This window comes from Atta cephalotes, assembly GCF_000143395.1.
Source record: "Atta cephalotes unplaced genomic scaffold scaffold00010, whole genome shotgun sequence".
Lineage (NCBI taxonomy): Eukaryota > Metazoa > Arthropoda > Insecta > Hymenoptera > Formicidae > Atta > Atta cephalotes.
The window spans coordinates 533734-549376 of NW_012130074.1; the positions used below are offsets into that span (position 1 = coordinate 533734).

The 15643-nt window shown below is 30.6% G+C and overlaps 1 protein-coding gene across 1 annotated transcript in view; it reads left to right on the forward strand.

Moving 5' to 3' along the window:
• LOC105627673 (alpha-methylacyl-CoA racemase) overlaps positions 1-15226 on the forward strand; it is a 60693-nt gene extending 45467 nt beyond the window's left edge. Inside the window, exons 3-5 of the mRNA XM_012208951.1 lie at positions 14056-14199; positions 14397-14640; positions 14722-15226. Coding sequence (XP_012064341.1) covers positions 14056-14199; positions 14397-14640; positions 14722-15226 — 893 coding nt within the window. The remainder of the gene's footprint in view (positions 1-14055; positions 14200-14396; positions 14641-14721) is intronic.
• Positions 15227-15643: the final 417 nt, after the last annotated feature.

Below are 15643 nucleotides of genomic sequence, written 5' to 3' on the forward strand. Positions count from 1 at the left end.
TCCTCCCTCCTCCCTCTCCCTCACCCCTCCTCCCTCCATCTCGATTTTATTAAATAGCTATGATATTTACGATTTTTAATGATAGAAACTAATTATGATAATATTTTTATGAATTTTTATTAATGTAGTACAAAAGTAATTAAGCGCTTTCTTATCGACTAATTCAATATTTATTGAATCGTATTACTGAACAGCTATTTTTTATTAATTCTTAATGAAAACTAAAACTAAAACTAAAACTAGTTTTAATTAAAGGCTAAACTACAGGGAAATTGGGAAAGAAATCAATATATATTTAAAAAATTTCATGCTTTATTTTAAATTTGATACATTTCTTTTTGGCGTTGCGACCATCAGTTGTATATTTTAAATACATTTTGTAACAACAAATTTTTGAATAACTACGCATTCCACTGAATCCTTGATCTGAATCCTATTCAGCCAATTGACTCATATTGTAAGAATACATTCTGGTGATATCGAATCTTTTTTATCTAAGAGATCGGAGCCAACGACAATAAAATCTGTTTGCTCCTATTCTCTTTTCAAAAATTAATTTCAAGACAATGTATTCAATGTGAAATTTTACTTATCTTTAGAAATATGTGAGTTTATTCTTCAATAACTACCATCAAACCTTTGTTAAATGACACATATCACAAGAATGCACTTTGACGATATCAGATCTTCTTTTTTTCATTTTTGGGGATCAACAGTAAAATGTGTTTCCATTCTCTTTACTGACCATACTATCCTTATCCAAGAATTGTGCGAATTATTATAAATCTTAGCTATTTCACGTAATTCTTGTCTCCTTTTTTACGCAACATTTTTTCAATTAGGTATACGTCGGAATTAGCGACGCGATGCAACTCGTACGCATAGAATTCTTCAACAGATTTTCCGTGATAATCTTCCAGTAGATACGTCACGGGATTAATTTTTTGTACTTTGATGATTCTAAATACCTCCGTAGTCCAATTTGGCGTGTAACCTTTCTCAAAGATCGTCTTGAATTTGCTCACACGTACCGAATCGCCCACTTTGAATCGTATGATAGTCTTTACACTACTGTACAACATACTTAAGAGTTTGTCAGCAATCATGGGAATTACATCGATGGGCCGCATACCGATAGTTAGATGCTTTCGCGCGTTGTACTCAGACACGAGGTGGAAGCAAGTCCATTTATAATTTCCATGTGTAAATTATTTCCACATATCGTTTTTGACCGTTCAATGACAGATGCCTTCATTATGAAATATGTTGAATAATGATTTATGTTGTGTTTTTTCAAAAATTTTTGCACATTTACGTTGTAAAATTCTTTTCCCATATCCATTTGCAAATTTTTCGAGCATCTTCCATCATCTCGAATTATCTTTGCGATCGCTGTAGTCATCTTATTTTCACTCTTGATTTTCAGCTCATGCGTACTCAACACATCGATAACGGTGAGAATGTAGATAACCTTTTTGAATCATGTATAAGGTGCATTTCAATCATATCAGCCTGCCACAAGTCATTGTATCCGTAAATTATGACACGTCTGCGTGGAAAATTTTTTCTCGCCGAAGCGTGCAGTTCTTCCACCAGTCACCACTTTTCGAAGCTTTTCTTCTCAGATATGTTACGTTATGTTATGATTATTGCTGTACAATGAGTAAAATATGACGGATTTTATTAATAAACGGATTACTGTGAAAGTTTCGACTCTTGGAGAGAGAGAGCTGCAGCCATAGCTGTTTGGGCTATGAAAGCCAAAACGAAAATTGATATGGGTTTAAAAACGAAGATGAAGAAACAGCCGATGAAAAAAAAATAAAACGAATAATATCGATGACAAAATGCGGTGGTATCTTATCTATTCTACCACTGTTGGGAGTCTTTGGCTCATTGGTCAACGGCGCGGCAGGAATCTCAAAAGCTATAAACGATAATAAAACCGCGCAACGTCAGTTAGAAGAATTGAAACGTCATAACTTCATCATGGAAGGTCATGGAGTTTATTTCGCTCCGTATAAGCGTGGACGAGGAGTCACAACGGAAAAAATAAAAAAGATTTAAAAAAAATGTTAAACAGTTGCCAAAAATGCCGAAGGATGTAACTATCAACGTACAACTGCAACAACTGACAAAACGTATTCCATATTTAGAGATATTTTTATGCCTTACCAACAGGGAGAGTGTATTAAAACGAGAGCGGAATATCGTAAATTTGGATAATGCTGATGGACCAGGTACTCAATGGGTGGCGTACGCGAAGCGGGAAAATCATGCTGTTTACTTTGATAGTTTCGACAATCTTCAACCACCGAAAGAATTGATGCGATATTTGGATGTAACTCAAATCGAGTATAATTGCACAATTTATCAACGTTACGGTCAAAGTAACTGTAGACAACTATCTCTACAGTTTTTACAGACGATCAATTTAAGAATTGTCATTGCACTCTTCCAATTCAGTATTCATTCAAACATGTCACTATCATTTACGCTCACCGATAAGAATAACGTTCTCGCGGCCTGTTACTTTTCGGCTAGATTTGAACGATGGCGATTACGAGCTTGATCTGACGGATTTTGAAACCTACGATATCTAATGTAAATTCCCATACGATATCTAATGTAAATTCATTTAATAATAAGTTTTACTTTGACGAAGATGACAAAGAAATTGTCATTCCCGAAGAATTGTACGAAATACATGATATAAACAAGTATCTAAGACGTGCAATTCTACAATTTCATCCTAATGATATTATGAGAGAGAAAACGCTTCGCAAAGAGGATGTACAGTACCCATTGATTATTTATGCCAATAACAATACAATGAAGAGTAAGATCAAATGCGCTTGTCGAATAAATTTCACCAAATCTCACAATATTGGATCTTTGTTGGGATTTTTATCAAATTGTATGTTGAAACCACGACAATGGCACGAATCAGATGTATCGATAAATATCATCAACTTAACCATTTGTGTGATGTTCAATGAAATTCGATATGAATTCAACAGTATGGAGATAATAATCGCAGCAAAAAGGTTAAAATAACTAGTCTTATGAAGGATTATGCAACGATTTCTAATGAAATTGCATAATGTTGGATTTATCAACTAGTGATACCGCGAAAAGCCTAATGACAGACGATGAATACTTTAATTTTTGGGTATCACTCAGCTTGTTGTTAGGCTTTTGCGAAAATTATAGACATGTGGTAACTAACGCTCGTCATGAATTGATTTTGATACGAGCACGCAATGGTAACGCTTACATAGGAAGATCCAGCAACAGAGTCGACGCTTGAATTATTCAAAGTACAGTGGCGAATGCTTCACATTGCATTGAACGCAGTTAATGAACTATCCATACTGCGCGCTTTAGAGAGCGGATAACGGATATCTGAGTTTCCGTTCCTGGGAACTGTATGAGTACCCCCTATTGCCGAGTACAACGAAGCATTCTTGAGCCATCAAGATTGCGACTCAGCTGAAAAAACCATGATACGTTAGTTTTGGCTCTGATAAAAAAAATATAATATAATCATGACAGTACGTAAAACTTACTTTGACACCTGTAAATTAATCAATGTGAAACTTTATCTAAATTCTGAATTTTATTCGTACAATGATCTGAATCTAGATTTTGACAAACGCAGAGCTTTTATATGATATGTATTTATTTACGTTTTTTCATATGTTTACTATCAAATTCCTCATGAAAGAAATGAACGATCATTCCAATTATATTCCTTTTTGAAAGGTTATATTTTAACCATTGACTGCTTGCGAGTAAAATGAGTCAAGAGTGGCACTGTGGATGTACAATTAGAATTTGAATTCAAAAAAATTATACCCGCGAATGCAACTGTCTATTACCTTATCACGACCGCGTGATCGAATATTGCTCAATGTCAAACCCAACGTTACATAGTATCCAAGATTACATAAATTATCATCACTAAAAAATACCTTTTCCCTTTTTTTAATATATGAGATAAAATCCAAGATCTTTTGTAATCAAGCACAGTCGCGAAAAGTCATTCACAATGATCATACGAATGTTTGTGGATCTGCAAGGATTTATCGTTGAAAATAAATTTATTTCGAAGGAAATGACAGTGTTGAAAAAAGAAACTATTCTTTCTCATTACATTTTTATATGTCCCATGCCATGGAACTTCTTGACAAAATCCGAAAAGTATTGCGCTTCTTGGCTGAGTGTTTATCACCATGGATTGCAATGGGAAGACGGGATGATCCCGTATAGCATGATAAAATGCCTGATTACGATGGCTGTAATTGATGCGGAAGAGATCTGGACGCTGATTATGAAGATTCTTTATGAAATCTTGATATTATTAATGTACGATTAACTATACGATGGAAAACATATTAAAAATTGTATTACAGAAGGTATTTAAAATATACAACTGGTAGTCACAACGCCAGAAAAAATATATCAAATTTAAAAAATATAGTATGAGATTTTTTTTTTAATGCATTTTAATTTCTTTCCCCTATTCCTATAATTAATAATCTATCAATAATAATAGTTGTTTAGTAATATGTATATAATTTAATAAGTGTTCGATAGTACACAGTTGTTATTCAGTAACAGTTTTTATAATGATTCGATAATTAGAAACACTTGGTCATTTATATAATATTAAACATATCAGTTGCTAAATTAAAATTATTGCCGAGTCAAATTATTAAAAAATCGTAAAAAACAAATATCTTTTAATAATATTCTTGAAGCTTTCACGGATGCTTTCTATATAAAGATTATGTGTTTCGCGGATTTCCTCCATGTCTAGATCCATTCTTGAAATGCCGACGTTTCGAACTTTGCAGTCCACTTCATCAGGGCGAGGAGTAGCCTGACTGTGCTGTAATTCCAGGCCGTTCCTTTTATATTACACTACTTAAAGTGGTGGGGGGAAAGAAGAGAATTGTGGGGGAAATTGGTCAGTCTTCAATAACCAAGAGAATGGTTCTTCATATTTTATTTATGTTATAGCTATTATCTCTAGATTGTTAGTATTTTTGTATCTCTATGGCTTCTCTATACTTGGAAAGTACGATAATAAAACAGGAGAATTGTCTATTGTGGTCGTTTTTTCAAACTTGATGTCCTGTTTTTTTTTCGATTCCTGTTTTATGTTGACATGTTTAGCCTGACATCACGTTGGTTCTTTTATTCGTAGGTTGACTATTCTCCTGGTTTCTCCAATTTATATTTGCCCGAAGAAACAAGGTATTTTGTATGCTCCTGCGGAGCTGAATGGAGGTCTTTTATTTTTAGGATTTCTTAAGATTTGTCCTATCTTTTTGGATGATTTAAAAATTCGGATATTGTGTGTTTGTTTAATATCCTGCCAATCCGATCTGTCATTTTTTTGATATATGGGAGAGTGGATAGAATCCTTTCGTCTGGTCGTCAGAGACCGTTGTTTTGTTTGCACATTTATTGATTATTTTGATTATGTTTTTTTTGTCATGTCCATTTTTCTGTAAAGCTAATTTTAAGTGATTGAGTTTTGTCTGTAGATATTCTTTGCCAGAGAAAACTCTATGTACAAGTGAGTTAATTGCAGACTGTTTTGTAGTGGATGATAGTGCGACTCGGCATGTAGGTATCTAGCTATGTGTGTTAGTTTTCTGTACACTTGATAGCCTAAGGTACCGTCAGCTTTTAGAGACAAGAATATCTAGGAAGGGGAGTTTTCCGTTTTCCTCTATGTCTATATAGTGAAGTGGATATTTGGATATTGATTATTGAGGAAATTACGGAGTTCGGCTCTGCCATATCTCCATATCAATGTGTCGTCTACATAACGGAACCAAACTTCTGATTTTTTGAATGTTTTTCTGATTAAATATCTATTTAATAAAATCGTACGAAAGAAGAAAAGACAATACGGGAGAGAGCGTAACAGGAAGAGAGAGGGCAAATAATAAGTATAGAACTGCAACGGGTGGAAGAGAGAGAACTGCATCCTACAATGGATAGGAGAGAAAGAGGACAATAGGTTAGAGAGAGAGAAGGAATGAAACCTCCTTCCCCGTCTAACAATCCCTGGTGACGCGCTTCCTCTTCCTTGGATCCGTTTGTAACTTTGGCCTCTCCACCCGCGCGACACTAGAGCTATTTGCTAATTGCTGTATCCATGAGTTAGATCGGCGTATATATCCTACTCATATTTAAATACATTTTTTGTATTTTGTATTTAAATACAAAAATATGGATAAAACATTAACCAGAAAGGAGTAGGTGTAATTCAGAGACGTAGGTCCCCACTCTACTTAAAAAATCCAATAAAAAAATAATAGAAATTTATAGAAATCTGATAGAAATCCTATATAATGTTTATCAGGACTTATTGTACTTATTGGACATTAAAATCACGACAGATAAAAAGTTATAAATTTCTATTATTTTTTATCTTATATTAAATAAACAATAGACTACTTATCAGAGATCACAAACTTTTCTATATGATCCTATTACTATTAAATCAGATTAATAAAAAATAAACGAAAAGATGTTTACATGAACTTATATAATTTAATCCAAATATGTCCCTATATGTTTGAATAAGACAGATGTTATAGAAAATTTATTCTATCGTTAGCAATATGGTATAATGTGACATTCTTCAGATCATTGAACAATTATTTTGCAGATTTCAGCATACATAAAGCTGTAAGGTTTTATTGTTTTATATCTTATCTTAATTAAAACGATAATTAACTGCATACTCAGACTTCTCTGTCACATTATTTGATTTAATATAAATAAGCGACAGGATGATTTATATAAATTTATACAATTTAATCCGAAAACAGCTCTATATTTTAAATAAGGTAGATGTTATAGAAAAATTATCTTATCGTTGTTATATAATTAATTATTTATTGTATTTAGATCATTGAATAATTAATTGAATAATCAATTAATACTTAATAACCTAAATGTCACATTATGTTACCAACGGTTTTTCCATAACATCTATCTTATTCTAACATATAGAGACTTTTCTAAACTAAATTATATATATAGTTTCTTAGAAACATTATACTGTTTTTATCACTGTTTTACTTAAATATCGTTTTTAATCATAAATTTCAGATTACTTACTTACTATATTTGAAAAATTTTCTATATTTATTTATTGTTTTCGTTATATAACTTAGATATCGTTTTGAATATATTTCCATCTGAACATGTTTTATTAAAATATTATAAAATATCGTATTTTTGAATCGTAAATTTCAAATTATTTGTCTAAAGTACGCGATATATTTCCTTTATTTCCATATCGTTTTTGTCTATTTATATCGGTTTTAATCAATTATTTTAGTCATGTTTTATCAAAATTAGTAATATTCTATTCTATGGTATTATGTCTTTAATCGTAAATTTTAATTACGATTAAATTTTTAATTTTACAATTTACGAACTAAAAATATGGAAAAATATTATTAATTTTAATAGAAATTGATTGAAAACGATATCTGAGCTGACAAAAATGATACAAAAGTATAGAAAATCCATCAAATATTTTAGAGTAATCTAAAATTTATGATTCAAAAACACGATAGAATATTATTAATTATTAATTTTCATAAAACGTAACAAGATAGAAATTATTTAAAAACGACAATAAAACTATGATAAAAATGATAGAGAAATATAGAAAATCTACAACAGGCAAGTAATCTAAAATTTAAAATTAAAAACAATACTTAAGGTATATGATAAACATGATATAATGTTTATAAGAACCTAACTTAATCTAGAAATATCTCTATAATTATTACATGCTAAAGTATCCAAAGCATGTGATTATAGCTCAGCGTTAGACTATCCCTAGGTCCTTCTTAGATTCGAAGCCCGTCGATTCCAACATATGTAGGTCGTTTGATAAGTTTGGTAAATTTCCATGAAATGGCGCTACAATCCATTTGATGACGCGACATCTCGAAAGATCCACTCTTCGAACCCCTTTAGGATTCAAATTTCAGCCAGAAAGGATGCATAGTTCACGTTTGATAGTCATTTGAAGCGAAATTGGCGCGTAAAAAAGTGCTCTTCCATCAAGATAACGCGCCGTCCCACAAGTCGACTGTTGTAATGACAAAACTACGAATTGGGCTATGAATTGATTCCTCATCCACCCTATTCTCTGGATTTAGCCCCATGTGACTTCTTTCTGTTTCCAAACTTAAAAACTTTGCTCGGTGGGAAGAAATTCTCGTCGAATGAGGAAGTCATTGTCGCCGTTAATGAGTATTTTGCAAACTTTGAGACAGTCTACTTCAAATAACTACCAAACGTGAACTATGCGTCCTTTCTGGCTGAAATTTGGCCTGAAGGAGTTCGAAGAGTGGATCTTTCGAGATGTCGCGTCATCAAATGAATTGTAGCGCCTTTTCATGGAAATTTACCAAATTTATCAAACGATTCACATATAATACATACATAATATACATATATAATATAATGTATATTGTATATAGTATAAGGTATATATAATGTATATTGTATATAGTATAAGGATTTGGGATGTTTAGTTTGCTTGTGAGCAGATAGTGGTCTTTTGTAGAATTAATTTATATTTTCACATGCAATTTATTAATTACAATTACATATATACAATACGAGTAGATATGTAATTGTAATTAATTAATTGCATGTGAAAATATAAATTAAGTCTACAAAAGACCACTATCTGCTCACAAGCAAATTAAATATTTCAAATCCTTGGCTAAAGAAAGAAAAGAAGAAACTGATTAAAATGAAAATTTAAAACACTTATTAAGTGAAGAAAGTATTAGAAATTTATACCAGAAAAGAATGGCCAATTATCTACATACATAAATAATACTTTATTGAACATAAAAGGAGAATAACAAGAAATAAGATCAAGGAATGCATATTCAAAGCAGAAGAAACACTATGATGTAGATACAAGAAATATGACAAAAAAAATCAAGAATATGGAACGAAGAATTGAAAACGCTAATTTCGGAGAAATAAAGCTTACCGTAAATATTTGAACTCCAAAAATAAACAAGACAAACAAACATATATAGAACATATATAGAAACAAATGTAACGAAATCAAACGAATAAAGTCTGCCTACTATCCAAGCTGAGACAAGCCAGATTAAACATGATATACACGGAAGATAATTAGCATATAATATAAGCTAATGAAACATTTGAATAAATCAGAGAGAGCAAAGCTGAATCATTAACAAAGAAATGGAAAATACACTATACATAGCTGTGGTATAACTCAAATATAACAAACGACACAGAAGAGACGATGAATTATGAAGCAGAATTATGAACTCTATCACGCTAGAAGAACTCGAATGATGCATTAAGTCACTAAGAATAGGAAAGCAACAGGCACCGACAATATAAATTCCGAACTTATCAAATACGAAAGTTAAATGTTATAAATGAGAATCTTACATCTTCTAAACATATATTGAAGTCAATCACATACTCCCAAGGAGTGGAAAACCGTCAATGTTGTCTCTATATACAAGAAAGGGAACTAATCTCCAATAATTACAAAGGGATTAATCTACTAAACTCATGTTATAAAATATATTCGAAAATAATAGTAAAATACAAACCATCGTGGAAGTCAAATTGGGAGAACAAAACAGTTTCAAAAAAAGACCGACTTTTCAGAAAGAGATCAACAATAAATGCGATCTTAAAACTAATGATAATAAAACTAATTATAGAAAAAAGAAGAAAGCAAAACTTGAAGATACAAATTGCATTCATAGACTATACGAAGGCCTTCGACAAAGTCTACCGAAATTATAGGATATTTTAGAAGGAAAAGGTTCCCTAAAGGTTTCCTAAAATCCTACTTAAGGTAAAGAATAAAGAACGTGTATTAGTAGAGTAAATTTATCTATTGACAAGGAGGATCCCAAATACATTATATTCACTAACTAAGAAGTGAGACAAGGATATGGCTTATCCCCGATCCTATTCAACATATACATAGACAATATTATATTATACAAACATATTATATTGTACAAATATGGAGAGAATATAAGAATAAAATTATAAAGGAATGTAAAATCACTCAGAGCTGACGCAATTATAATGTGTGTAGTCAAAAATAATATATATGTCAATTACTAATTACAAACGACCATAGGATTAAGTCATCTTCAATGTGATAATCATTGAAATCAAAATTGATGCGTTATAACACAATATGGCAAATTTTATCAATAAATTATCGCTAGGCTGTTGTCCAAAATTAAGAATTTCATTATCGTCTGTTGTACTTAACTGGATAGCCAAAAAGAATTAAATCATTTAACTAAAATCGAGTTAATGTATGAAATTTATGAACTGTTTATTATAGTTAAAATATTAAAATTGATTATATCAAAACTTACATTGTACTCAACATAATGATGATCCATTACAATGCGATGTAATTACAATGTCTTAAGAGTGTGTGATGGGACGTTTCACATTACGCAGTGTTTACAAATATAAAAGTTAAACAGAATAAATCAAACTTGATACAAATTTATAACTTATAAAATATGGAAACAAATGAATATCAACATAAGATCAACTATACAAATTTATATATAAATTTATAAATTTATATAATTTAAAAAAACAAGAACATATCCATTTTCTCTAAATTAAATCATTATATAGCGAATCCAACAATTCTAACAATTATTATTCTGCATATTAAGTTCATTTTTTTGTTTTTTTATATGAATCGCTTTCGAATCTTTTATGTAACCCTTGTTCTTTGTCTAAAATTTTGATGTCATTGCAATCAAAATCATGGTTGTGCTCATTCTCGTTGCGCTCGTTCTGTTATTATATTTAGAATATTGTGTGGTGTTTTTTCTGTGTACTATTTATATGATTCTGATGTTCTTTAATACGTGTCTTCAATAACCATTTCGTTTGGCCCATATAGGAAACATCACAATTTTGACAATTAATTTTGTGTACACAATTTTGTATTAAAATGTAATAGTGACGACAATTTATCCTTTTTGCTCTTATGAATGTATTAATTCCTACGTAAGCCAAACGAACCGCTCTGTTATTTTTGAAAAATCTCTTGAATTTCTCTGCTACTGAAGGCACGTAGGGTACAGTAAAGTACAATATGTAATTAAACTTTGTCAATTTTCTTTCGTTGTCTGAATCCTATTTTCTCTCAAATATTGTATTTAGGATACAACCTGATCTACCAAAAAAAGACATAGATCAAAAATTGACTTCATTCCAGAGAATATGCAACACCATTCGAAAAACATTAACAAGAAAAGATACAATTCAAATTCTACAAAAAATGGCAGTTCCCACGCTGCTATATGCAAGCGAAGCTTGGATAATAGGAAGGGAGGATGTAAATAGAATATAAGCCTCAGAAAAGAAGTTCCTAAGAACAGTTAAAGGTTGTACGAAACTAGATAAGATTAAATATGAAGACATAAGGAAGGAATTAGCAATTTTCACAATCAAAGTAATAAAATTTGAGTCATGTTTCATTCAAGCTGCGATCAACATGTGTTTTCTAATTTGATATTCTTTAGTGATTCTAAATTTTAATTGGTTTTGATCCAATGTCGAGATGAATTCCTTCTATGTCTTAGGATTACAACATCAAATCTGTTAATCTGATGTTGATTTTTTCTTCTCTGGACATGAAGGGATTGATATTTTGAAAATGTAATGCTGAGGATAATGAAGTGAATTGACGTATTATTTTCTATTTTTTGGAACAAAGATTCTATTTTTTGGAATAAAGATTCTATTTTTTGGAATAAAGATTTAAGATTGCATATTGACTACCACGCTGTCATTGCCCTGATTTTTTTGAATTTTTTGTTATTGAATTTGGGAAAGTTCGTAAAAAGATTACATTATTAAAAGATTACATTACTATTTCAAAGATAAAATGATGGATTATAAGAAGAACAATTTCACATGGAGCAGATGAAAACCGACTCCCTAAATTGGCGTTAGCTATAAATTATGAAGAAATAGAGACGTAGGAAGATCACGGAAAACATGGCATGTTGAAGAAACAAGCCATTTCAGTCTAAACCAGTGTCCAACGACGATGACGACGACGACGACGACGACGACGACGACGTCGACGACGACGACGACAACGACGACAAATTTAAATACAATTTTTTTACTATTTTTTACTATTTGTATCTAAATACAATTTTTATTAATATTTTGTATTTAAATACATTTTTATGAGTATTTTATATTTAAATACAATTTTGTGAGTATTTTGTCCATCCCTGCACGCTTCACCTTGCAATGTAGATCTAGTAATTATTGAAAGTGTTTAGAAATATACTGAAATATAGCATTGAAATGTATAATATGTACGTGAGTTATAGGCTTCCAATACTACAAAGAAGAAAAATAATGTTAAATCAACAGCATTTAATTGAAAATAATCTTGTTAATTTACAGTATTAACAAATTCGCTATCATTCTCTTGTTTAAAAAAATATTGTTTATTTCATTGATACTACTATTGAATGAGTAAGACTTTTGAATAGAATATTGTTGTTAAATATTGTTAATACATTTTTTCCGTGTATCAATATATTTTTAATAACAAATATGAAAGGCAATAACTAATATGAAAGGACTCCTATATCATATTTGACAGCTGAAATGATTAAAATCACTTAACACTAGCAACGAAGCAAATATAATGTAAGATTTTTCCTGCTGTAAATATTATTAGTTTCTGTTTCAAAAAGAAATTAGCTTAATATCTTTAACTGAACATCATTTTACTATAACAGCAAATATTTTTTGCTACAGCACCTAAATTTTAGCAAATAGTAAATAGAGCTTTGGTAGCAACGACATTAGCTGTCCCTGTTATAAAGTCACATTTTAGTTGCCACAGCTATATTTAGCTATTTACGTTGGCTAATCTTTTCTCTGCTTACGGATTGACCTTGGGTAACATAGTCAAGATCAGAGCAAGATTTCTATGAATTTTTTGAATTCATAGGAACTCTTCATTCTTCATTACATATTCTCGTAGTTTATCTTGAGAGATTATCAAAACACTAATAAAATATTTTTTCATTATGTACTTTTCGAGTCATATTTCGAAAGTTATAATACTGCCAGCATTAGCATTATTCAAGATGTCCAATGACTAAAATCCATGACTAAAATCTCTTAAATGTTGTTCAAGATTATGACATGGAAAACATTTATCAGTATCAAATTTATTAAAGGTACTATATCTTATTTTCATTTTTATGTAAAAACGAATTTTTGTACAAAAATGAAAATAAGAGAAACAACTTCCAATTCCTTGATTTTAATAAATCTTGATCATGTTTTAAAAAGTTCTCGAGGTAAACTACGAAATATGCAATGAAAAATGGGGAATTCTATTTAAAAAATTCTAAGTATTACTTGTTGTGATCTTGACGTCACCCAAAGTCAAACACATGGTTATCTTATGTTCTCCGTCGAAGTCACATAAAAAAATTTTTTTGTTTGAAACTTTTTTTAATCCTACGTCTGCTTCTCAAGATAATCTAGTGTATTAATTAAAATAAAACACCTGTATACAGAATAATATTACACAATAGGTATTATTAAATTTTAATATACTTTAAAATCAAACTTTTAAACAAGAAAATATTTAATCTTTTGCATTAAAATAACTACTCTAGTGGAAAAATTTTTCTGAACTTATTCCATGTTTTGGAAACTTTTCGGCAAAATTTCAACATTTCAGAAAAATGCCAGCGATTTTTAATTGGAAAATTCATTTTCTGCAAAATTTCAGAGTTATTTCAGTTTAATTTCAACGATTTTTCAATATATTAGCTGAAAAACTTTCAGTGAAATTTTAATAAATTTTTAGTAAATTTACTGAAATGTTTCAAAACGTAGAATAATTTTAGCGAATTTTTTCACCACGGAAAGAATAAAATTTTTTAATTTACATAAATATATATTCAAAAGGAGTCATGGAAAAATTGAAGATTGGACCAAATGAACTTCTGGCAACAAATAAAAAATTGATATATGCTAGATTAACTGGATATGGTCAAAATGGCTCTTTTGCAAATATGGCAGGTCATGATATAAATTATTTAGGTTTATCTGGTAATATGTTAAAACATACAACATTATAATATAACATAATCCATATTAGATTATATATTCATTAATTGTATTCATATAAAAACAAATGCATTTTATACATTTTATTTTTTAGTTTGCCTTATCGTAACATATTATTCATCAATAAGACCTAGTTATTTTACGAGACTATAAATTAATACTGTAAGTTGTTAATACAGGATTATTGTCTTTATTTGGTCGATATAATGAAAAACCGATACCACCCATTAATCTGGCTGCTGATTTTGGTGGCGGCGGTTTAATGTGCGCTCTTGGAATAATCTTGGCATTGTATGAGCGAACTAAGAGTAATATCGGACAGGTGATAGATACATCAATGGTAGAGGGATCAGCATATTTAGGATCCTGGTTATTCAGATCTCAAAAAATGGGTATATGGGAAAATCCACGTGGCAGAAATCTGTAAGTATTTCTTTGAAATATACAAGTGCTTTTGATTTTTGTTTTGTTTTGTAAAGAATTTTTTTAAATTGTTTTTTTCAGTCTTGACACAGGATCACACTTTTACGATACATACGAGACGAAGGATAAACTTTTCATGTGTGTTGGAGCAATCGAACCACAGTTTTATGAAATCTTTCTAGAAAAGCTTGGTCTCTCAAGTGACGAGGTACCACAATACAAAAATTTTGAAGAAAATCGTCGTAAAATCACGGAAATTTTCAAGACGAAAACTCAAGCGGAGTGGTGCGCTATATTTGACGGCACTGATGCATGCGTGACACCAGTACTAAATTTAAAAGACGTCATGTTACATATTCACAATAAGCAGAGGCAGACATTTACGATTGTAGGAGACAATTTATTTCCAAATCCTGCTCCTCGTTTATCTCGAACGCCCGGAATTTCTCTTGGAGTTCAAAGAAACCCACAAGTCGGTGAAAACACTGTACAAATTTTAATTGAATTAAAATTTCAACCTAATGAAATTGACTATCTATTGTCAAATGGGATTGCTTATCAATCAAAGCATATTTCTAAACTTTAAATCTATCAGATTTGATGTACATGCAAAATGTTGCATCTATCACGAGAATTAATCGTTTCCAGAAACGAGCATGCTTCGCAATATTCTAACATCGCGCGAAATAAACAGATATCATTATTCCAAAAATCAACTTGACACTAAGGACCTTCGTTTTTTCCATTTTTATTGATTTTCTTCATACTTCGCATGTTAACTAACAAATCATTCTGCATCGGTATACGGGAACATGGACGCAACGATATATTAAAATGTACATGCATACTTTTTCGTAAAAAGTAATAAAATTATTTCCGACATTTTACAAATTATTCTTCTTTTTTTTACTTACATATATTTAATGAGGCAGGAGAAAGAAAATATCAAAAAAAATTACTCTACAATTTTTTCCAAATTACTCTATTAAAATTTTACAAATTT